This window comes from Camponotus vicinus, unplaced genomic scaffold, assembly GCF_025532165.1.
Source record: "Camponotus vicinus isolate PSW18456_S1 unplaced genomic scaffold, iyCamVici1.0 SCAF_1, whole genome shotgun sequence".
Taxonomy (NCBI): Eukaryota; Metazoa; Arthropoda; class Insecta; order Hymenoptera; family Formicidae; genus Camponotus; species Camponotus vicinus.
In genome coordinates this window covers 11,893,804-11,919,125 of record NW_028141945.1, presented here as the reverse complement: position 1 = coordinate 11,919,125, position 25,322 = coordinate 11,893,804, and the positions used below count along the sequence as shown (strand labels likewise).

General features: G+C 27.8%; 2 protein-coding genes across 10 annotated transcripts in view; one reads left to right on the top strand and one right to left on the bottom strand.

Annotated features, from left to right (window-relative positions):
* The window catches only part of Scrib (scribble planar cell polarity protein), a 38,158-nt gene extending 16,839 nt beyond the window's left edge, over nucleotides 1-21,319 (top strand). For 2 of the 8 annotated variants that reach the window (XM_083104655.1, XM_083104621.1), the window contains exons 21-35: nucleotides 1,155-1,262; nucleotides 1,395-1,574; nucleotides 2,093-2,122; nucleotides 2,672-2,830; nucleotides 2,920-3,303; nucleotides 3,550-3,705; nucleotides 11,300-11,737; nucleotides 12,669-12,780; nucleotides 13,072-13,128; nucleotides 13,217-13,334; nucleotides 15,784-15,889; nucleotides 16,136-16,249; nucleotides 16,330-16,458; nucleotides 16,703-16,903; nucleotides 18,277-21,317. In XM_083104655.1, the coding sequence (XP_082960781.1) occupies nucleotides 1,155-1,262; nucleotides 1,395-1,574; nucleotides 2,093-2,122; nucleotides 2,672-2,830; nucleotides 2,920-3,303; nucleotides 3,550-3,705; nucleotides 11,300-11,737; nucleotides 12,669-12,780; nucleotides 13,072-13,128; nucleotides 13,217-13,334; nucleotides 15,784-15,889; nucleotides 16,136-16,249; nucleotides 16,330-16,458; nucleotides 16,703-16,903; nucleotides 18,277-18,540 (2,556 nt within the window). In that variant the 3' untranslated portion in view covers nucleotides 18,541-21,317. Of the gene's footprint in view, nucleotides 1-1,154; nucleotides 1,263-1,394; nucleotides 1,575-2,092; nucleotides 2,123-2,671; nucleotides 2,831-2,919; nucleotides 3,304-3,549; nucleotides 3,706-11,299; nucleotides 11,738-12,668; nucleotides 12,781-13,071; nucleotides 13,129-13,216; nucleotides 13,335-15,783; nucleotides 15,890-16,135; nucleotides 16,250-16,329; nucleotides 16,459-16,702; nucleotides 16,904-17,405; nucleotides 17,503-18,276 lie in introns of those variants that run through there. The other 6 variants (XR_014439761.1, XM_083104629.1, XM_083104640.1 and 3 more) reach the window with 6 other exon arrangements.
* Nucleotides 20,088-24,551, bottom strand: Dnali1 (Putative inner dynein arm light chain, axonemal Dnali1). 2 transcript variants are annotated; one of them, XR_014439797.1, is made up of 7 exons: nucleotides 24,047-24,551; nucleotides 23,509-23,667; nucleotides 23,251-23,383; nucleotides 22,000-22,145; nucleotides 21,674-21,871; nucleotides 21,342-21,518; nucleotides 20,088-21,221 (listed from the first exon to the last, which is right to left on the bottom strand). XR_014439797.1 is itself a non-coding variant. In XM_083104805.1 (6 exons), the coding sequence occupies exons 1-6, from the start codon at nucleotides 24,137-24,139 to the stop codon at nucleotides 21,483-21,485; spliced, it is 765 nt and encodes a 254-aa protein (XP_082960931.1). In that variant the 5' UTR covers nucleotides 24,140-24,551; the 3' UTR covers nucleotides 20,088-21,482. The 2 variants fall into 2 exon arrangements, 1 of the variants encoding a protein (XP_082960931.1); XM_083104805.1 differs by having other exon boundaries at nucleotides 20,088-21,518.
* Between the last annotated feature and the right edge of the window lie 771 nt (nucleotides 24,552-25,322).

Here is a 25,322-nt window from a genome sequence, read left to right as displayed (position 1 = left end):
ATTTTATGTTTGTATATATCTATAATTTTTCATTTTAATTAATATTTAATTTTTCGTTTATTAATTTTAGTTTTCATATATCTATAATTCTTTCTAAAATAAACATTTTTTGTTATATGTGTACGCGTGCACGTATATTCAGAAACAGGTCCAATGATAAAGTGGTTATTAATAATTCGTTCTTTCATATTTGTTAAATATTTTAATTTTTAATATGAAGCTTATTTCCATGCTGTGACGATAATTATAATTGTAAAATTCTAAAAGTGAAATAAAGTGAAAATATCAAAAAAAGAAAGTTTCAGAAGATTCATAACCGTATAAATGTGTTTTAAAATTAATTATGAAATTGATTTTCTCGAAGCAAAAATCAATTTCATAATTAATTTTAAAAATACACACATGCACATCTTTAGATCTTCTTGAACCTTCTTTTTCCAACATTTTGACTTTATTTTGTTTTAAGCATAGAAAAGTTCAAAAAAATGCGAGAAATTAAAGAATGAGCGCTAATCTTCATTGCTTCTATACATCATCATCCTGTCTTGCAATCTCGTTCAATTCATATATAGCTTTTTCTTTCATAAAATTAAATACATAATTGCGATATAATTAAGCAAATATTCACACAAAAGTGTAATTTTAAAGGAATGGTTATGAAAGAATTATTGTATCAGAGCATAAATTATAGATTGCATTATTTTGCGCATTTGGATACATGCATTTTTTTAGCTAATTTTTTTATATACACGTGGAGTTTTGCTGAATTATATTTCTCTTATATGTTCAATTTTATATACATATTTTATATACATTTTCGTAAAATTATCTAAAGAAATATGTTAATGATGACCTTAGAATCAATTTGGTAACTAACGATGGACTATAATAAACAGAGAGTTTGCTTATCCTCTGGCATGGAAATAGGTAAGTAGTGTAGATTTGTTTTTTTGTCGTATCATCACTCTTAATAAAATGGGACAAACAGAGGAGCACATCTTTGTCACGGTTTTATTTCCATAAAATCTATATCAAATACCATAGCTTGGATTATCTCTCTCACACTCTAAGCTTTTATTTTAATTCGACATCTTATGAAATTAAAATTTCTATATATCCTAATACATGGCTAATTTAATAATCGCATTGTTCAGGACGTTATCCTTGTGAAAGAAGGCTCGCTAGGCTTCAGCATCATAGGGGGAACCGATCACTCGTGTACGCCATTTGGTGCAAAAGAACCAGGGATTTTTATATCTCATGTAAGTTTCTCACTCTTACGTCCTTTTCAACTATATCCATTTATTTTTATACACATCTTACATTTTATAAATTTATTATATATATGTATAATTTTTTATATGTATCTATATTTATGTAAATTTATTTATTAGGTTGTTCCTGGCGGCATAGCTGCCAAGTCGGGTAAACTGAGGATGGGTGATAGGATATTAAAGGTGAATGGTACGGATGTAACAAAGGCCACGCATCAGGAAGCGGTGATGGAACTTTTAAGACCCGGGGACCAGATTGTGCTCACCATCCAACATGATCCGCTTCCGGAAAATTATCAGGTAAATTGTAGCGAGTGCACTTTGCAGGTAAACACAATTATGCGCCATTATTTATTTTATTTTTTTTTTCAAATAGCTGTTTAGATTAGCGATGCTTATAGAGCTGTACAAGTAAATCTACGGATTAAGTATATAACTTTATGCACAGTTACATATCACAAAATTACATTGGGCGTTCTCTTCACGTCACTTTTGACAAATTGACTGAATGCAACACGTGATTAGTGAAATGCGTGTGACTTCTTACAATCTCTAGATCGTTAATCACAGTTATTTTATAAATTAGATACGCACCTTTAAAGAGATTGTTTCTTAAGGAAAGAATCACACTCTCTGTGTATATCTTTTTATGCTTACAATTAGAATTATACACAGGCACTCTATTTCATAAGTGAATAGCTTTTTTTTCCACGTTTTATTAACACCTCGGAGGAATGCTTGTTAGGCGCAAACAACGGCATTCGCGATGCTTTATTTCCTCACCTAATGCAACTTTTCTTTATAATTTGCCCCACAAGCTGGTCGAAATAGAGTACATCCCTGTGACAGTAAGTACTCGATGCGTTTGACCCATATAACTTTATGTCCTCATTTATATGCTTAGTCTCACACGAAAAGGCTGCACACGAAATTTCACTACTTATGTATGACTCGCTTTTGCTTATGCTATTATTTACACAGAAATTTATTTTATATTCAGTGCTTTTTTGTGCTTTGCATCATGTAATTATACTTAACATACGTTATCAGAGTAAAATGGTTTTTACTCTATAAAAATTTAATCAATTTGTTCTTGCAATTTTTCAAACGTCAACATCTTCATTCTTTACTTTAATTTTTCAATTTTTAATATTAAAAATTTCTCTACATCTTGTCCATTTAAATATCACTAAAGTGCATAAATAAATATTAATCATGATTACAATTTATATCAATATCAATAATACATTTTAAAACAATAATTATTTATAATTAAATAAAATCAAAATAGCTTATAGTTCTGTAATCATGATATCTTTTATTTTTATATAATTATTTGAAATAAAGAGAAATAATATAATCCGGTTTATAGAGCGGATCGATATAATCTGTTCTAGGAACTAGTGATAACAAAGGAAGCAGGTGAAAAGCTTGGTATGCACATTAAAGGAGGTCGAAGAGGACAGAAAGGCAATCCTCTCGATCACACCGACGAAGGCGTTTTTATATCAAAAATTAATTCAGGCGGTGCAGCCAAGAGAGACGGACGATTGAAGGCAAGTACATTTTATATATTTATTTTGTTATTTTTTATCTAACTTTAATATTCGATTTATACTGAAGCCCTACTTGTATTTTACGATAGGTTGGAATGAGGCTACTGGAAGTCAATGGCACATCGTTATTAGGTGCGACTCATCAAGAAGCTGTAAACATCCTTCGGTGTTCAGGGAATACGATCACATTGGTTGTATGTAAAGGTTACGACAAAAGTGACATGGAACCGATATTAACATTATCATCTGACAATGGAGGTTCTAAGGAAGCTAAAGTGTCTAATGAATCGAGGGATCCACCTGCGGACGGTACTAAATCGTTGTCGCAAAGTGTATCCAGTTTAGACCGAGACGATGAGGAAGCTGCGATTCTTAGGCAAGAGCAAGAAATGAAAGCTGAACTCGTCGCTTGGGAACAAGAGGAACGAGAGCGAGCGCTTGTAGAACAGAGAGAAAAATCTACACCCGAAAAAGTAGGACGATACATTTTTAGCAACGAGTTCTTATAATTTCTGAATAAAAAAAATTTCGGAATATTTTTCATTTAAATAATTTAAATATATAGTAAAAGCTACATATATATTGCACATAGAGAATTATTGATTTTTTTGTAATCTTTGAGATAGAAGGAGTATATAATTTTCAAATTCCAAATATTTTCCGAAAATAAATTTAATTAATAATTCAATTTCTTTATTTGCACTTTCCGATTTTTACAGGTATTGGATGTTGTACGAGCGGCAGAATCATTAGTAAGCAAATCGAATAGCCCTGTCGACATGGTACCACCAAAATCACCCGGAGGTACCAAAGATCTCAAAACTACGACGATTGTTATGAGTAAACACACACTAGCACCTCAGAATCCTAATAATGTAAGTAATATAATGCATTTAATATATAATTTATATTTCTCTTTTATTATTCGTTATGTATCTTATATTTTTCAAATTTTAACATATAAATTTGAAAATATATGCATGTGTAGCATCTCATATATGTAGAGTAACAAAATATTTCAAAATTGTTACTGTCTGAATCCTCTGATCAATTTAAGCTCGATGTTTCCTCAACGAAGAAGAATTTGTTTTGATAACTTGCATTTTTACTATTTTATTATTTGGAGGGAAAAATATATCTTAATTTAATAGAGGAGAGGATTATTATATTTCATCCTGTTTGCATATGAACTAGAAATATTTGTAATAATATTTAATTTCATAAAATGTTGCATGCTCTATATTTTGATTTTTTAATAACCTGTTAATATTTTTAATAATATTTAGTAATACCATGCATTTTTACATCGACATTGTCCTCTTTTTATTTGCTTAGCATGACTTTTTTTCACAGCATGAATTATATATTTTGTATTTTTCCTTTTTGCTTTATCCAATATTGTTAAAATCTACAAAAGAAAATATAAATATACGATACATTTATTCGTCATTAGATTAAAATTTTAAAAGTTCCTTAGAAAGAGAGGGAGTATAAATTAATGTGCAAAATTTGTACTGCTATAAAGTGATTATCTGCCAAGTCAAGAGTTTTGATCTGGAGATAAATCAACTGTCAACTGATTTTTTTTCCGAAATAATCCGATTAATTAGTTAATCACTATGCAAGACACACATTTATATAACTATACAATACAATTATGTATATGCTGTGTGAAATGTGAAAATACAGAAAGAGAAAAAGCAAGAGAGAAAGAGAGAGTTTTCTAATATTTAAAGTAGCTATTTTAATAATACTTCTGGATAATTTTTTTTAAATTATCTAAATTATTTCCTTTCATTAAGGAACGCTGTTGTCCTTACGAAAAGTAATCTCAATTCTTCTGTTGAAATAGTACACATAAATGTGTTCACTCTAGTTAGATGTTTCAATATTTCCAATTAAAAAACATTAAATTGAATTATCTTCGCTCTTTTATTATAATTGAACTGATATAATTTCTTCAAGTTAGATCTGTTATTAACAGAGTTATCTGCATTTTTACATTTATGTTTATTTTCGCATTAAGAAATTCAAGCAATTTCATGGAATTTATTCGTCTTCATACGTGATTTCATTAGGTGAAACCCATTAAATGGCGCATGAAATGTACAGTTGTCTCGGTGTCTTTAGCTGTCATCGCATGCTCACCTGAGCGCCAAAAAGAGAGAGATATTTCACATGTTTACAGACAGTGGAAGATGATAGTGCTACTTTGGCTGCCCTCTAACAGGAGTGAGTCGTTCGTCTTTCTACTCATTTTCCCCGTGTGTCTGCGTCCATGCCTCCGATTCCGCAGGATTGCGTGTCATAACAAAAAAAAAAGAAAAAAAATTCTCTAAAAGTTTAATCATTAAAAGAGAGTGGCATATATATGACATTCACGATGGTTTATCATTGCGTTTTTCTATATGTCCGCCAAATATTATATGGCACTTGTTACTCCATTTGTTACTGATACTGCCATTAACGACATTAAGTATCGAGAAATATGCTGACAGTTGGGTTGAATGTCTGTAATTAGTTTTTTGCTTCGATAAAACATAGCAGGACAGGAATTTCGAATCATGACACATAATTGTGATATCTCGCCCTATTAGAAATTGTCATCGCTACATCTATACATACGCATATACACATGCATACATACACGCAATACGGATATAGAAATATATATGTGTGTATTATACGTATTATATATATAAATTATATATATAATATTATATATATGTAATATAATGTTATATAATATTAATATTTATGTTATATTAATATTATATAGCATTAATGTATAAGTCATATAATTTTATATAATTTATAGTATTATATATAATATATATTATATAATATATATATAATTCTCTCATTCGCGATTATATAAATGTCGGATAACAAGGGAAAATATTTCTGTGATAGATAAAGACGCAAGTTGTAGTGTAAAGAATTTCTCTTAAGTATATATATTATATATATACTTGACGGAATCTTTTTAGCAAGATTTGTATATTAATCTTTAGACTTGTTTGCGTATGTGAATTTAGTAATATGTGCGATACATGTTGTAAAATATGATCGCCGCAGTTAATCTCGATTAATCGTTGCGTGATTCTTTTCAGCTATCAAATGAATGATTACTATAAAGATGGAAGGCGATTTGTGATATACGAGTTGACAATTTTTTGACACAACAAGGGTCTGCTTGTGTACAAGTTTCTAAAAATCTTCGTTAGTCTATTATATAATCGTAAATGAACATATTTTGATCATTCAAATAAGATTGAATTACGTATTTTTAAGCGTTACATATCGCGTTTATGTTCTCTTAATCGTATGTAATGGAATACTGAGGGAAAATAGTTACATTTTATTTAAAGTTTATCGTCACTTCATCGCAAGAGAGGGACATTATGAATGTTCTAGTTAAAGCACAAGAAGTATCGTTCCGTACTCACATTTTATCAAATGGTTTGAAAGAGCATACAATATTTTCTACATGAGATTCTATTAATGATGTCGTATTTGTAAAAAAAAAAAAAATAATATTCCGACTATTTTATAATCAGACATAAGTGATACTCTTCACGATACGTCTATAAAAAAAAGTTGTCGGTAATTGTTTTATACCTCGCTGTTATATATACATATATATATAAAATGTCTGAGCGGATATTAAATTGATTCAAGCAATGCGTTGTATTATATCGCGTTAAAAAAGAGGATTAGGATAAAATTCCAAAAATAGAATATATATAGATATAAAATATATATATATATATATATATATATATATTTCTTGGTTGAGAATTTTATATATATATTATCTACATAGTATTGTTAATTTTATAGAAACGCGTAACGTGTGTCTTGTTACTTATATGTTTGCACACAATTTCATTGATAACGTTGTTCAGCAAAGAAATAATTTTGTTTCCAACAGGAGAGAGAAAATGATAATTCTCTGAGTATTTAAATATTATTTCAGCCTTTGAATTGCTTTATCACGTCACAATTTCGAGAAATTTGCGGTTAACGTTACAAAAAAGAATTATTTCAATGAACTTTCGTGTTGTAACTGATGTATTAGAGAAATTTTATTGCAATCAAAATTAAGTATGTTGTTAGAATTTCTAAAAAAAGTTGTGTTGATTATGGTTAATAAAATATTCATAATTAAATCTATTGGGAGTTGCAAATTAAGCTACTGAGGATGTATCACAAATATTGTTCAATATTTATTCAAGTTTAAAATCGATAGAAAATCTGAGTTTTCGTAAGTTTGGGATTTGCTATATTAATTTTGTTAATTTAAAAAATTATCAATTTAAAAAAATTGTCAATTTTGACATCGCACATTCGTATTTAACAATCTAGAAAACTTTGGCTATATATATTAAAAAATAAAATATATTAAAAAATACTTGACTCCTAATTAATACAACTTTACTTTAATGAATGTTTAATTTCGTTAATCGTAATCACAAATGAATATTTAATTCTCAACATTTAATTTCATTAATCGTAATCACAAATCCTTTTGAAAAAATAAAAGTTTCAAAATCCCAACAATATACTTAATATTGATTGAAACAGAACTTCTCCAACACATCATATTTATCATAGTTAATAATTTCATAAAACGCATTAAATTAGCAAATTTATGAAAAGTGTGATATGATGGCATAATTATGAGGCTTGAATCGTATTTAACGTGAAAATAATCATCTTCTTTCTTATGTTTTGTTTAATTATGTAATAGTTTATTCATAATTACTCGTGTATAAAGCAAGTGTTATATATGGCATTTCACACTTTTTTTATCAAAACATTTTTATCAGCACTATTTTTCGACATTATTCTTTTTTTAATCTACTCTAAAATTTTGATGCCCTGATAATTAAATCTTCTTTAATTAAATAAAAAAATATCCTTTAATTTGATTTTTAACACATAATGTCGGAACGTATTTTTATATAGGCCATATCCTAATTTTTGAATGATATCTTAATTTTTTTAACAAGAACTTTAAATCTTATCCTTGCGCGATTTTTATTTTAATTCCCGATATTGACTTACTTATTTCAGAAATAAATATCTCTTAATTGCATGGTTTTCGAATTGTTTATTTATGTTATTTATAAATTTTAAATTCGTCAAAAACACAATCTTTTTTATTCGAACTTATTTACAATTAATAATCACGATTATAATTTCTAATCGGTCAGCAATCAATTACGTTTATAATTTGATTAATCAATATATATTGATTATATTAAAAGTTTATAATTTTTAATTAAGATTGTTTAGAAAAAATTGACAAAGGAATTAAAATGTTACATCACTAATTACTACTGTTCCTATAGGAGACAAGAAAAAGTAAACATGCATGATATGAATTTATTTTATAAAACGCTGTTAACATTTCTGCATTATCTTGCAAGAGGAAAAAAAAATAATATTTCGATCTGTTAAGAGTTACAAGGCGCGTTGTGAGCGTATCTTAAAAATATATTGGTCTTTGTTTCTCTATTAATGCAGTTTTAACACTTGGTACATTCAATACTGCAATTGAATCATATCATTATTAAAATTCGAATGAATGTATCTATATATTTTCTATGATCATTATATGTTTGCATAACTCTAATGGACCAGATGTTTATATATTACTACACAGAATTATTGGATAAGCCATGTAATAATATGATATTTACTTAAGTATCTGAAAGAGATGTTAATGTTAAAGTTCCAGTTAATCGGCATAGGAGTGAAACTCTTGGACGTTTTTAAGATAATCTGCCTATGCGCACAGAGGTTTTCTGAAAGTGGTTAATAGTTATCCCTGTTGTGAGATGTATATTAAGATGAAGATACTTTTTCATAATCGTTTAGATAAGAGAAGATATAATTGCAGGATATATTATTTTATCGTATACACATACATACAAACACACGTAGTCTCATTTAAAAATCAATTTACTATATTGTTTCGTAAAATATCCTATAGTAGAGGAGACTGTTCCCCGTGAACAACAATTTTCGTGGAACCGAATCTTTCTCGTTTCCCTTTTTAAATCCAATAAATGCAAACTAACGAAACGAAATAATCCTGTACAAGCTTATTTCGAACGAGATTATATTTATGTGCGCAATAATTCTTACTCGCTAGTTATTGTCGTAGTTTTTTGCAAAGACCTTTTCTAAAGTGTTTATGTTTCTCAGTACAAATGCCTTGTCCTTATTTAGATTCGATTAAATTAATTTAGATTAAATCTTGATCAAGATGTACAGCAATAAAAATATATAAATAAAAACGTTCGAAATTTTCTTATAAAAATAAATGTTATTTTTTTTTATTGAAAAATGTCCAAGAAATATTCACAAGAAATAAAAGATGAAATATACAGGATGTCTATTCCAAAATTGGAAAACCTGGATTTCTCAGGAATTTGTTTGTATTATATCTAGAAAAATCAGAGAATTTGAGACTCGAGTAATTTTTTCAAAAATTCTCTCTTTGATAATTTTCTTATATTATAAATAGAGTCAAGCTAATTAAATTATATGTTTAAAATATATTAAAAATATATATCTATCTTTGTGTGCATGCAATAAAAAAATTTTAAAAATATTTTAGAAAGTTGTACCAAAAAATCTTTAAAATATTCTCTTTACCTGGAATTTTGAATGAAAATACCTAAAAAAGATCAAGAAAGTTTCAGAGAATCTTTTTATAAAATTTAAATGTGTAGACATCCTGGACACATTCATACTGAATTATTCTACAGGGTAATATACAGTCCAGGATAGAGTAGCAAACACATGAGATTTACTCCAAAAAAAAGAAAAAAAAATTCTTACTTAAGTGTCCCTTAAGGGATATTATCGTGATGCACGCACAGTCTCCACTACTACATCGATATACGATGGATAGGGTACAAATAATATAGAATAGCTTTATATAAAATGAGCGAACGCGTGTGTTTAACATGTACCGATGATCACACATATGTTTACACAGATTAAATTATGCGCAACTTGTTGCATGATTTACTGCAATAATAGTACAATTGAGAGATGTTATCGAACGATCGTAAAGGGAACTGATCGGACAAAAATTCTTCTTTAAATTCTAACGTATAGATTTTGTATGACATGTAGCACTCGGCGGAAATAAATCTGTTTTAAAGTACGATTATCAAACTTTATATGAGCGGATATTTAATATTCAGTTATCCAATTAGCGGCATATTATTGTTTTAACGTTTATTAATCGTTCTTTTATTCAATCTATCTCGTTATTTTTAAATATTACGAAATATAGTGTGTCATCACTATTGAACAATTTGTTAAAAAATTATTTTTATAAATTATATACAATATGTAGCTTCATAAATTTCATATATATTTATGTATGTATGTATGTATAAAATAATGTGATGAAAAGACACTTCGTACATATATAGGATAAAACGAAATAATACGTTCCATATTTGCTTAAAATGATATAAAATATATTTAACATCGAAGAATTTTATTGATGATTGAAATTTACAAAAATTTATTAATTTACTACAATTAATAATTGTACCAATTTTTGATTAATTGAAATATTCTAATTATGAAATCAACTTTTAGAAAATATTAAAAGAGACGTTCTTTGAATTTTGTTAAAAAATACCTCGGATAATTATAATCAACAAAAATAATTTTTTTTAATTATAAAACTCGATGAAAAATTCATATTTAAGCTCAATAAAAATATTAATTGGATATTTATAAGAATTGCATTTTTTTCTCAATTTCTTCCAAAAATTATTGACACTTATTTATAGTGTCTTAATTTTCACTATTGCTTTTAGCAATACTTCTTCCCTTCATTCTGTCAAAAAAAGGCTGTCAAAAAAAAAAATAAATCTAGGATTATCCCTAACGTGGCATTTAAAAAAAAAATTGTATCTTCATAAATACATGTCGAATAGAAAAAATATTTATATACAAAATATTTTTATCACCAGTTATATTTTATAAATTATATCCTTTAGAAAAATATAGTGAGAATATATATAAACATAATGACAGTTACTTTTATGGAATGAAAAAATAATTCTTCTAAATCTTATTAACAAATTTGACATTTTTTTTTTAAATTATTGAGATTTTATAATTTTTTTGAAATGTAAAAATTTCAAAAAATTATAAAATCTCAATAATTCCTGTTTTAATCATATTTATTGGTAAATTCATTATTTCCGAATAGCTATTCTCCTGCTGGGACGTATTACACTGTTTTACCTTATATATATATTTTTTGCATCACGATTTATATCAAGTAAGCTTCGCATGTACTTGATTATTCAATCTTATGATGAGTTACTCTTACGATTATTTATTTCCCACTCTGCATCGCGTGTATTCGCACGTATTAATTAATACTCAATGATTAATACAGAGTTTTCCGTATTATTTATCCAGTCAAGAACGAATGAGATCTCTGGAACGTCAATGGACTCTTCGTCGAAATCAGCCACCCTTCCTAAGGCAGCCAGTTTCGAACGCTCTACCTCTATGCACACTTTACCCTCTCCGACGAAAAAAAAATCACTGTCTAAACGCAGCATCACGTTTGCCGATCTACCGCCGATCTCGAAAAAGAGCTCGGATCTCAAGTCATCCCATGTCAAGCCCACGTTGTCCGCAACCAACATTGTCGAGCAACCAGTTCGGCATCCTACGTCCACCCTTCCTCCGCGAACCATCACATCCTACGAAACACCTCATGTACAGCACGCACGTTTCCGGCTTCCCCCGACACCTCTAACCACCCCCGAATGCTGGGGAGATCTTGACACTTCGGCTTCCCTTAGCAAGCGACAGATAGCACGTTCTGTTGATGGGAATTTTCAGGTTGAGGTGGGTTTCTCAGAAGCATGTCTAACACTTTAATTTAACGTACTAACGTCTTCCCGATATTTTAAGACAAAAAAGATGCGAAATGTTATGATTTTTTTGTTTTTGAGCCAAGCTTTCCCTAAATTTGTATCATAGAGGTCAACTTGTTGAAATTACACGATGTGCATATCACTTTAAGCGAATACTTTGCGAGGGGTGTGTTTCCATAGACTTAAAAATAAAAAAGAAACAATTTTATGTGAAAAAAATGTGAACTGTTTTATATATATTATATAGTTTAATTTATATATTTATATAAATTAATTTATTATATCAATATAATTAATATTATTAATTATTTTAATTAATGTTTTTTATGCTAAAGATGTTACATTACTATATTAGTGCAAAGAAAAATAAAATTACATTCCAATAAATATATTAATTAATTAATATTTGAGAAAATCCTATAATTTGTGATTCTTGATTATAAATATTTCAATTAAATATTCAGTTTGCTTGATCGAAATATTTTCGTAAAATTTAATATCCGCCAATATTAGAGGGATCTTTTTAGAAGCAAATACATAGTTTGCAAATATTTACACTTGTGTTTAAATAAATATTTTTTTTTATTTGAAGTCTGTGAGAAATACACGTATAAAATCGCTGCAACTTAAAAGAATTAATTTCATTGAATTCGAAGGCGTCCGAGCTTTTCTGTTTTATTTATATTTTATGTATATTAAATTTTAATAAATTTAAATTGTGCAATTTTACTAAATTTAATAGATTATTTATATTTTTACATATTATTTATCTATGTAAAAAAGGGATATAATATATGCTTTCGTGTATATTTCAACTTATTATTATCTATAGCACAATTACATGTTCTTTATGAAAGTTGCGTGAGCCAATAGTTATTTATATATAAATGTTATAAATACAGCAATCTCCAACTTCTTCTCCGACGCCACCATTGACAAAAATGTCAGTCAGCGATAAAAAGAAGCTCTTTGAAAGTGCCATGGAAGAACACTTGAAACCATCACCTAAACCAGGTGAGAATATTTACGTATTTCTCGCGCGCGAGTATATTGTGTATATTTTATGTATTACATAATTTATAATTGTAAAATATATATTAGTTTCAATTAATATATATGCACAAATAAACACATGCAAACACATACACATACATATAAATAATTGTGTGTGTGTGTGTGTGTATACATATATATACATATATATACATATATATACATATATATACATACATACATACATATATATATATATATATATATATATATATATATATATATATATATATATATATATATATGTTACAGATAAAATATTCAGTTTCTTAAGTCAGGACGAGGTAGAAAAAATGAGACAAGAAGAAGGTAAGAATTTAGGATATTATGATTTTTCACGTTACACAATTTGTCTTAATTGAAATTAACGATATTATATGTATTTACATTTTTATAGAAAAAAAGATTGCAACTTTAACGCGAGACGAATTTAAATCATGGGCACAATTTGATGAAAATGAAGGCCTCGAAGATCTGGATCTCACGACGGACGATCAGAATAATGGACGACCTAAGTAAGCTTTAACTATCACGTTTAAATTATTTCGTATTTTGAAAATGATACAATTTTTGCCTGTGTATGGGAGCGTTTATGACGGTTAATTTTCAAGTAATTATCGAGTTTTCGAAATGCTGAATTTAGTACACGAGTATTATAAGGGAATAAGACAAGGAACGATTTAATTATTTGCATAAATAAAACATAATATAATAATATGCAAGCAGCTTTTAAAATAAAGAAAAAATTTATTGTTATGTTAGTATATTATATTTATATTGACTATATATATGTTGACTGAGATTTATACACTTTATATAAAGAAGATTTTTATATAGAAAAATAATGTTTTTGAATATAAGTACAATACATTTAGTAATTAGTATTTTTTTAGCGCAATGTGTTCCGTTTCTAACTCTACAATAATATAATTTGCGATTATGCGCGCATGTCTTCACAGTACTGGATATTTGTATGCTTTCGTTATCGTTTGAGTACCAATAAGCATCATTTCTTGCTCAAAATTTGAATTTATTTGTTTCATATTTATTTCATATTTGAATTTAATATTTGAATACTTTAACAATTGAATTATTGTTTAATATTATGCAGTATTGCTATATTGAATTAATATATACATATTTGCTATATTAAATAAATATCATTTATTTTTCAATATCGCAATACAACTTCCGAGAGTTGCGCTATAAATCGTGGACAATCATTCCATGATGCATGATAAGATGTCTACTTCCTGGTAAAACATGAGGAAAACTTGAATTTCTTCTGTATCTGAAAAAATCAGGGATTCTCATGGAATTTTATTGGGATTCTTTTATTAGAAATTTGTTAAAAGGATTCTCTCTTTAATCATTTTACTTTTTTTTCAGTACATTTTCAAATTTAGTATTTGAAACTTAAGTGACCGTGTTTTTCCTTGAGTGAAAAATACAATAAAAAATTTTATTTTAGAAAACTGCACTAAAAAATCTTTGAAATATTCTATTTATCTGGAATTTTGAAAAAAATATTCGAAAGATGAGGGAATTTTTTTTTACAAGATTTAAGTAGACACTCTATGCGATAGTTAATTTTTAGAGATTTTTATCAGATTATTAGAATCTGATAGCCTTCGTGATATTGCAAATGTACTAATTCGATGATTAGTGAGATTTTCGAACCGTTTTCTAAAGCGACGCAAATCTGGAATCATCTCGCTAAAAAGACTTGTCCTCAAATCTTACAAAAATCCGATATGTGATCGCTATATAATTATGTTTTGCATGCAAACATACAATATTTATACTTAATTATACACATATATGTTTATTTTCACCTTACTTTTTGATAAATTTTGAATTTGCTTTTATGCTCTTATTCGCTGTATATATCGTGTCGATATTATGTCTAAATATTTTGATTTTGATAAATCTCTCTCTCTGTCTCAGTTTTATTATGTAAAACAAAAAAAAGATTTTTTTATGCGCAATTTTGATGACAAGTTCATTTAAATATACGAAATGATATGCTGATAATAATGTAATTTTTCTTTTTGGATTCTTACTAGAATTTTGAAATATTTCTTTTTATTTTTCTAGAATATTAATTGTGATAGAAATATTTTTTACACTTAAATGGTTGATAATTGATGGCAGTGTAAAAGCATTATATTGCTTATCAATATGCGGAAATGATATTCAAATATGAAAAAATCTCACTATATCTCAATAATCATAATCTCATTCACGTAAAAAATGCATTTACACATATGCTTACATTGCAAGCAAGGTGTCTGCTCCTTGAAAAACATGGAAAATCTGAAGTTTTGAGGAATTTCTTTCATACCTGGAGGAATCAATTTTCATGAAATTTTTATGAAACTCGGAGAATTTTTAAAAAAATTCTCTGATAATTTTGCTTTCTTTCTCTTTGATAATTATATTACAGACAATCGGCAATCCGCCAGTAAGCCAAGTTGTAAATTGTGCTTAAAATATATTAAAAATATATGCAATACATATTCTTTATTTTAATACTTAATGATAAAGGAATAAAAATGTTACGTAAATGAAAAATTATTTTATCTTACGAAAGCTATTTAGTTTTTTTTTCGATACATTGGCAAATGTAGCACTTGAAACCGAAGTAACTCTGTGTTTTTCCTTTGTATGAATAAAGAGCATTAAAAAACTCATACGATAAAAAATCTTATTTTAAAAAGTTGTATCAAAAGAATCTTCAAAATATTCTCTTTATGGGAAATTTTGAATAAAGAGATCACGGATCAGAAAATTTTTTTACAAGATTTGAGTAGACACCCTGGTGAACCTCCATCAACAATGTGAATGATCCGACTAGTACTAATTATAATGTGTTGCCTCTGTATTTTTTTTTTCGAATAAACACGATATTTGTAACATATGTATGTACATCATTCGTCAGTATGCATGCTCGTTACCTTCCAGTAGCCGACTGAGCTCGCGAACTTCGATCCCTCTTATCCAGAATGTTCCCAGCAGCGTGAGGACAGCAAAAGCGGAACGTCGTTTGAAAGAACGGTTAATTCAAGAGGTATTATATCTCCCACGATAAACACTTATCTATTATCTTGATAAACAATACATACATTCATAGCTTATTAGTTTTTCATCAAAATGTTTTGATTAAAATTATGAAAAAAAATATTAATATATTTGAGAAGAGAGACTTTTGAGAGAGACTCTCAGAGCACTCTTGACCTACTGGATCAGAAAAATTATTATAATCATTCTATTCGCAAAATATCTGTTATATTCGAAATTTTTTTTTCTCCACCAGGGTCTTATCTCGGACGAGGACGAGGAACATCTTCTGAGCCCCGCAGAACAACGAGCGCTTAGAGCTGAGAAACGCGCCGCTTGGCGACAAGCTCGACTTAAATCTCTCGAGCAGGTAAAATTGGAAGCCCAATTTAATGTCAAAATGGAACACTTTATTGTCAAATATCTCTACAATTTTTTTTCTATTTATAGGATGCGCTTCAGGCACAGATGGTGATCAAAAAGATGAGTGAAATAATGGACACCTCTAATAAAAGCGAAGATACGCGCGATGCGACTGATATAATTGATCCTGCTTCCGATCAAGAGAAGACTGTCGAAGTAAGCATCTTGGAAAGAGTATTCCTTCACTCTCCCTTGCAAGAAGGAATTAATTTTTTTGATAATCTAACATATATATGTAACAAACAAGCTTGAAATCGTTTCAAAGTTGTGTGTGTTTAACTCCCGATCGCGTACACTAATCGCTATCCTTGCTCGCCTTTAATTAACCCAGCGTTCATCAGAAAGAGAAGATTCATTGTTACTACAACGGTTCCCATTTGTCTGTCTTTTCCCACCTTAGTTCGCTACGTTACGGCCTTCTAGCGCGGATTTTCCTAAACTCGCCGTGCGCAGTAAAGTGGGTCCCCCTAAAGAGATACGCGAATCTGAGAAAGTCGTGGACGAGAAGGTCACTCGACGTACCGAGGAATATCTAGACGAGGTGACGGGTGAACGTCGTGTACGAACTGTCGAGTACGTCGAGAAGCTCATTGAGCGTCAGGTATTGCATACCTTCTAAAGATTTCGCATCAGCGATCAAAGCAATTACATACACGTATTTCGATGGAGGAAGAAGAAAGGGATAGAGAGAAAGCACGATTATAGATCATCACTATTTCTAAAGTGCACCGCATTTACTCGAAAATACGTACTCCTTGTTTCTTTTTTTTTTCATCTTTTTTTATGGTGCAAAAATATGGGTCTCATTCTATGCCAGATCGCACACATCTTGGGAGGCTTGTTGCAAGCTTATGATACATTAACTCTTTATCTTATTACCCGGATTGATTAAAAATTGTTGTCGGTTTAACACAGAATATGGAATCGTTGGTCGCAAATGCTAGAAAGCAACGAGCGATTAAGTTCAGTAGGCTTCATACAAAGACATACATTTTGATAGAAATGTTAAGAAGTTTTTTTTTCTTTTGTTTTACGCTTTCATGCATCTATACAAATGTCATGTTTGTCATTTGTTGAATCATTATTGTGTTTATTGTTTCAAGAGTCCATCGCTTACATCGATGGTACGTTACGCACCACCTTGAACTACGAATGTCACTTCTACTGATCTAACTAACAACCTTTACCTGAATTTTATTGGTAATTTGGTTTTTATATCTTATGCGCACATGTTTTAAGCTCATGGCTACACATCTGTATGTATCGTGTATGTACACAGATTAACACTACTCGCATGTCTTACACTCTAGATGTGCTTTTCGTAGCATGTAGAGACGCAACAAAATTATTATCCTTAAAAATAAGGGAGAAAAGCTAGGACGAATAATGTATTTTTTTTTCGTTAAAGTTCCTGAAGTTGAACTCTCGTTTTATAAACATTCCGGAGTAAAATAATATAAAATAAGTCGAAATAAATATAAATTTAAATGTATAAAAAAATATAAATTACGTTATTTTTATATTTATTAAGAAATAAATGACTAAAAATTTAAAAAAAATTTTTTATAATAAAATTTAAAAAATAGAAATTTTAAAATATATAATTGTTATTTATATTTTTGGTAAAAATTAAAATTTACATTAAAACTAATTAAATATTATATATTATTATTAAGTTTTAATATGTATTGTAAAAAATTATTAATTTAATTATAATTAAATATATAAATATAATTATTAATTTATTATATATATTCTAGAATACGTGCAACGAAAACTACGTTATTTAGCCTATGTATCTTCTATTTTAATACATGCTTTTAGATATCGCAGTTTTTAGATTGACGTTAAGGCTTGTAAAAGAACTTTATTCGCACTGTCTCAAATACATATATCCTTTATAAACGCCAAACACACAATGTGAAAAATTAGATAAGATCAAATTAATCACAATGTACGCATTTTCAAAATTAGGTGGAGACTCTGAGGGAGAAGATTATATCTTTAGAATTAAGTAACGCGGAGGACGATGTGGAAAGTGCGAGCGACGCTGGCAGCGAGAGCGAAGATACTGCAATGGGACAAAATATCACCGATAGCACCGCGGTGGGAAAACCAGATTCTCATGTCACAACCGACACGACTGAAGAAGTCCCCAGTGCTAAGACGGAGGCGAATGTCACTGTCGTTTCCACCAAGAAGAAGAAACGAAAGCGATCGAAGAAAGGTCGCCACTGACAAAAAATATGCATTTTAACGAATAGGTATGGAACATTGATGTTAGATATAACTGAATAGCAATCTGCGAGATCTTTGTTAACTTTAATATTCGACTATCACACGCAAATTATATGTTTAAATATTACTTTACAATTAAATTAACATTTATACTACATAAATGAATTGTGTATGCATGTACGTGCACATATGTGTATATTTCGAAAAAGCGGAATCGACCACTTTTAAGTTTCCATTACATCGGTACATATTATTGCGATATATGTATCTGCGGGCGTTTTATATCTTTCCTTTTTTCACAGATTAATATAATAAATTATACATATATAAACAAAAAAAGAGTAGCCTGGCTTTTTGCATCGACGTATTCGGTGAAAAATATAGATATTTATACACAAAACTTCATGATTGGTTTAGTAAATACAGATCGTTTGTACAAATTTATAATTAGCATGTTTATTTATATGCGTATAGATGTAGTTTTACAAATCTAACAAGTGTAATTACAAATTGGTTTATTTTAATGTGGAACAAAACTATTGCATTTCCATTATACATTATATTATCGATATATTTTACAAGTAATTTATACATATCTCACGTTCAGTATACTTAAAATTTTGCTAACTCGAGATTCACGAGGTGTAAAGTAAAAATAAAGTTTAAGGAAAAAACATGAAAGTTTGAAAAGGTAAAAGATAATTAATATCCTAATAATAAAAATAATGGAAAATTCCATGTTATTATTATTTCCTGGGTCGTTCATATAATCTAATTTCATTTTAATATGTAAGATATGTCCAGATACATGATTTTTTTCATTAGAGACACACGGTACTGTTAAAGCAAAAGACAGGAAAGCTATTTTGTATTGATGACATAATCGAGCATAATTGCATTTTTATATGCATTGTGAAAATCATGCACTTCCGTTTTCTCTCATTCAACTCTCCTCGAGAATATTATATAATGATTTTTTAAAGAGATATACGAATGAGAGAGAGAAAAAGAGAGAGAGAGATGTGATAAAATTATGCAATTATAATGTTATATACCATAAGACTCTACTTTATATAATTACGTGCATTATAATATCTTATATAACGTCCATTCTCTTATATCAATTATTTATATTCATTGCAACGTGCTAAAGAAAATTACGCGTATATTAAAATTATAATTTCTATAATTACTTCATGAATATCATGTAAAATAAATTATAATATTGAGATAATCTTATAGACTTTAAGTTGATCGAGAATCTATCTTGCGTTTGTAAAATATTTTATTTATTTGACTTTAATATATGTTCTGAACGAAGATAAGAAGATATTCTGATCTGTAATATACGTTATATTGTAAAAAAAAGGTAAATCGTATCAAAAGTATTCAAAACTAAAATATCAAATCTCGATTTGCTACATATAATGTGAATTATCAATGAGGAGTCACTAAAACATCAAGAGCAAATGTAGATTTTTTACAATTATAGTTTAGTGATTTTAAGGTATAATCAGAACAGATTTTGCATATATGTAATACACATATTTTTATTATTTTGGAAAGTATTTTCAGTAGTATACATATTATATATACGAGACTATGAAGAATTTAAGACATCACACTTTTCATATTTATATATAATTTGTCAACCACACAGTATATTTGTAATATTAATATTACTTTAGATTTAAGAGTATTATTTTATACCGAGTATTTACATTATTTTTAATTATTAAAAAAAAATTAAAATAAAATATGCGATTAAGATATATATTTATTCGATAGGTAATGCAAATGGATTTTTTCCAATAAATGTAAATAAGAACGAAATTAAATAAAATTGCGATTAGCCGCGGTTTAAAGTGCGATTAAGAACGAGGGACCAATAAGTGAAATTAAGTTGGTTCATCATAACTTTGCTGTCCACAGCAGAGGCACTTGAAAGACATTATATTATCGATAAGATTTGGATGTTGGGGATAGAAATCTCATAAAATTTTCTTTACTGAGTGCTAGTAAGCGTCAGGTATGAGTGTAATTGAATGGAGAAGAAAAAATTCAGACATTTCACTAATTTTTGATTATCCTGTCGCTTTAATTACCCAGCATCCAAGCTTATTAATATCAATAACAATATATTATCAATGTATGAAAATATTTAAAAGTGCCAATGTTAACTGTTTCACATAAGAATTATCTTGTTAAAATATCTATTATCTCATACAAAATGAGTTACATGCATTTCGTTTCTTATTTCGCTGCTTCTTTCCTTAACTTGGTTTTTGCATCAACGGCAAAAACTGTAAAACATTCAAGAAGCTTCGAATACTTAATCTGTATAGCTTATTTTTTTGACTTATTACAATCGTGTGAAATATGATTATTCTTATCTGTCAAAGTTCAAAAATATTAGGGATATTTTGGTATTGAAATATTTCTTTAAAGTATAAATATAATTAAGTAGTATAAAAATTTTTAATTTTTATAAATAATTCGCCTCTTTAAATATTTATTTGGAGGACTATAAAAAAAAATATATTGTTCTTTCATGGATGAAGCATTATACTTTGCTTATTTAGCTTTTTTCTAATTATTGTTACGTATGTGATCTTGTAATTACATATGATTTGTATGTCTGTACTTTGCATGTCTATACTTTGTATTCATTTTCTGCATCACTGAAATTTTATAAATCTAAGTGCGGTAAGGAACAATAATGTATTTTTTAAGATTTTGCCAAGTTTTAGGTAAAAAAATAATAAGAATATTATGTAAAAAATAAAATAATTTGTGTCTACCTGCAATAAATCATTATTAGTTCACAAACGCAGAATGTACATTTATTAGAATTTCACAAAAACCTTTCATTCCTGTTTAATATAGCTACATTTTACACACGTTCTCAATGAAACTTTTTTCTCTTAGATCTGAATTTTTTTTTACTTTTTCGGTGCAATAATACCTTCCAACTGAGTCTGAAAATTACAATTTTCCTACATGACAATATTCGAGTAATCTACAAAATAATAGTTAATAATAGGCTTGATATAAGTTCATAAATAACAAATAAAGATAATTTCTCAGTTGGGTTTAAAAATGAAACATATACATTTTTTACTTCTATTCTCACCTTTAGTTGCATATTTGTTTTTTTAAGAAACTGCACTTCTTCCATGTGTTTCTTTTCTTCCGCTTCCCTTAATTCAGCTGACCTTTTCTCAGCCTGATCGAACTTGAGCCTTAATTCCGCAACCATTTTCTCCAATTCGATTTTTTGCAATCGTAATTCCTCGGCTGTATTAATCAAATTTTCCTTGCCTTGTTCGGCCTATATAAAAATATAATAAAATAAAGATAAAAATAAATCTTTTGCCAATTCATATCCACGTCGAATTTTACAGATTACATTCGCCATCAAAGCTCATCAAATATTGTAAATATAACAAAGATATATACTTGCAGTGCTTTACGTATTCCGAAAGCAATGCTGCTTTGATATAAGGTTTGATACGCGGCCAATGTCATTTTAATCTCGTCTCTTACTCTCAATAAGAGTAATCCACGTTCGGCACAATTTACAGTTACTTGCCTTATTAGCTCGTCTGTGAAACGTGATTATTAATACGTAGAGGATACATATTTAAGTATTTGTTTTATTTTATATGTAGAATGTGCTATATTATAATCAATGGAGTCAAATTTCCCCTATGATTTTAAGAAATCGTTATCATATATTCATTTAGATAAAAATTACTTTGATTTAATTGTCAAATCTAAATTAGATTCGACGATTAAATCAAAATAATTTTTATCTAAATGAATATAACAACGATTTCTCAAAATCATTTTTATTCTTTACTTTTTAGTTCGATCAATTCATCTCATCATTTTGTCTTTAAAAGTATTCAAATAAATTTAATTCAAAGATCCTTATGAAATATCTCATATTTTTATAAAAAAATTCTCACGAGAGATAAAAATTAAAGTAAAATCTCAAAAAAAAAACATTAATTTTTGCTGATTTTATATTGTAATATTTTTGTAAAAGAATACGTATACAAGAATTTATATATAAGAGAAATAATATGAGAATTTATATATAAGAGAAATAATATGATTTTCCTCTATTTAAAAAATTAGAAATAATTTTGATATCACTTTGGTGCTTCTATTAAACTAAAGATTATTCATCAAATTTTCTCCCAAAACTATTATTTTCTATCAAAAGTAATACATAAAAAAAATCATGAAAAAAATATTAGATTTAATTTAGTTTCCTCAAGATATTAGATTCTGTTGATTATAATTGAACATTTTGTATAATTAAATCACACATAATATAATATGTGAAAAAATCATGAAAAAATATTAGATTTAATTTCCCCAAGATATTGGATTATGTTGATTAAAATTGGACACTTTACATTATTAAATTTTGTATAATTAAATCACTTTGTATAATACATGAAAAAATTATGAAAAAAATTTTAGATTTAATATAGTTTTCCTTAGATATTAGATTCTGTTGATTATAATTGAACACTTTGTATTAATAAACTTCGTATAATTAAATCACACTTTATATAATATGTAAAAAAAATCATGAAAAAAATATTAGATTTAACTTAGTTTAGTTTCCCTAAGATATTGGATTCTGCTGATTAAAATTGGACACTTTGTAAAATTAAATATATGTTTCTTGTATACCGAAACATTGCGTATAGAGTTGTCTGCGAACGGGACAAATGCCGGTTTCTCGAGCCTGTCTTTGTTGTAATCGCATATCGAGTTGCTCTTGTAAATTTATCACATCCAATCTTGTCGCAGGAGTACTCGAAACCTAAATAACGCGTAGCTTACATGTCTCTCATTGCGCTTATACATAATATATAGACTATCGTATATAATTAAAAATTTGATTTTTTTATATAAATTTAATTTTTTCTTTAATTTTTAATTTTTTACACGTTGCGTCCATATCTGGCCATCCTCTTCCCATTCTTTCGGCGGCAGGATTCTATTCAAGATTTCCATAGTTTCTCGTCGTGCATCTGCTGACGTTGAAGTCGTTTGAACTTTACAAACGGCGGCACCGACTTTCGGTAGCGATATATCTTTACGTACCTTTTATTACGTAAAATATATATGAATAAATATAAATATACAAATATAAATGATAAATAAAAGATAAAAAAAAAGAAATTATAATAAAAAATATTTATTAATAATAAAAAAATTAATAATAAATTAATAATCAAAACATTATAATAAATAATTCTCTATTATTTTTTTATCTTTTATTATCATTTATTATATAGATATCTCTTATTCTATCTTTTAATTATTATTTATTAAATTTTATATTTATTATAAAAGATAAAAAATAATAAAAGATTAGGATAAATAATCTTCTATTATTTTTATTGCAATAAATAATCATTTTTCGGGATCGCAATTCTTATGGAAAAATGGGAAAATAATTCAATTGCTATTTATACCACACCTTCTCTGGATGGGTCGTAATTAAAACTGGGGTATCGTATTTAACTAGTGTATCCATGGCAGGAATCGTACGTTCTTTAATTGCCGTTGCCATTTTTTTTAAATTTACCGTTTGAATACGTATATAGAATATGTATTTAAATAGTATTTATATATGTATTGAACACTTTATACGAGTACTAACAACTCCAAAAGAGACTGAGGCACACGAAGATCCTTGCTTGCACAAAGGACGATTGAAGAAGCATCACCATGGATACACAACGATATATATATCGCTTGATCGTTCTATTAGATATTTTGCAGAATGGTTTTATTAGCGTGTAAATATTCTAATTAAAATCGTAAATAAAGTATATATTTTATCTATCTACAAAGAGATATATAATACAAGATTGAAAGTAATGTCAATCGGAGAGACGTAATCCCCTTTAGATAGATGCTATCTCCTTTATGCAGATTTGCCCAAAAAAATGGAACAAAAATGGAAATACATATATGTTACACCCCCCCCCCCACACACACACCCACCCACCCATCCACCCACCACACACACACACACACACGGTTTGTAAATAATATAACTTAATATTCAAGTTTACCGTTTTTTTTACATGAGATAGATTTTTATATTACAATTTATATTTAATTTTAATATTTCTTTCATGTTTAATTGTAATATTTTTTCTAGAAAAATATTACAATTTATATTTATCTCTATAATTGGTCAAAAATGTTCTATATATAACATTTCATGTATGTGTGTGTGTGCGCGCGCGCATCCAGAGATACAAAAAAGTCCATATATGTATAATAAAGTATAAATATATGTAATTATATACACTATATATCTATGTTCTTCTTCTCTTATATACAGAAAAAATAATAAAAATAATAAATAATTTTGCCTCTCTCCTATAATCAAATAAAAAAATGTATAATATATATGCAATTATGTATGTAATTATACAGTGTATATATGTAATTATATATATGTAATTATACATATGTATACAGTATATATATGTAATTGTACAGTATCATGTATACACTTTCATCGCAATATTTTCTTTTTCTAGAAAGAAAGCAAATTATTTTTCTCTTTTTTATGATTATTTTTTTTGCAGAAACTGATAGATAATGTATAAGAGAAAAAGAATATATATATATATATATATATATATATATATATATATTTCACATACACACATACATACATATAATTATATATATTTATACATAATTATTTTTGGACTATCTTCGCGGATATGTAAATA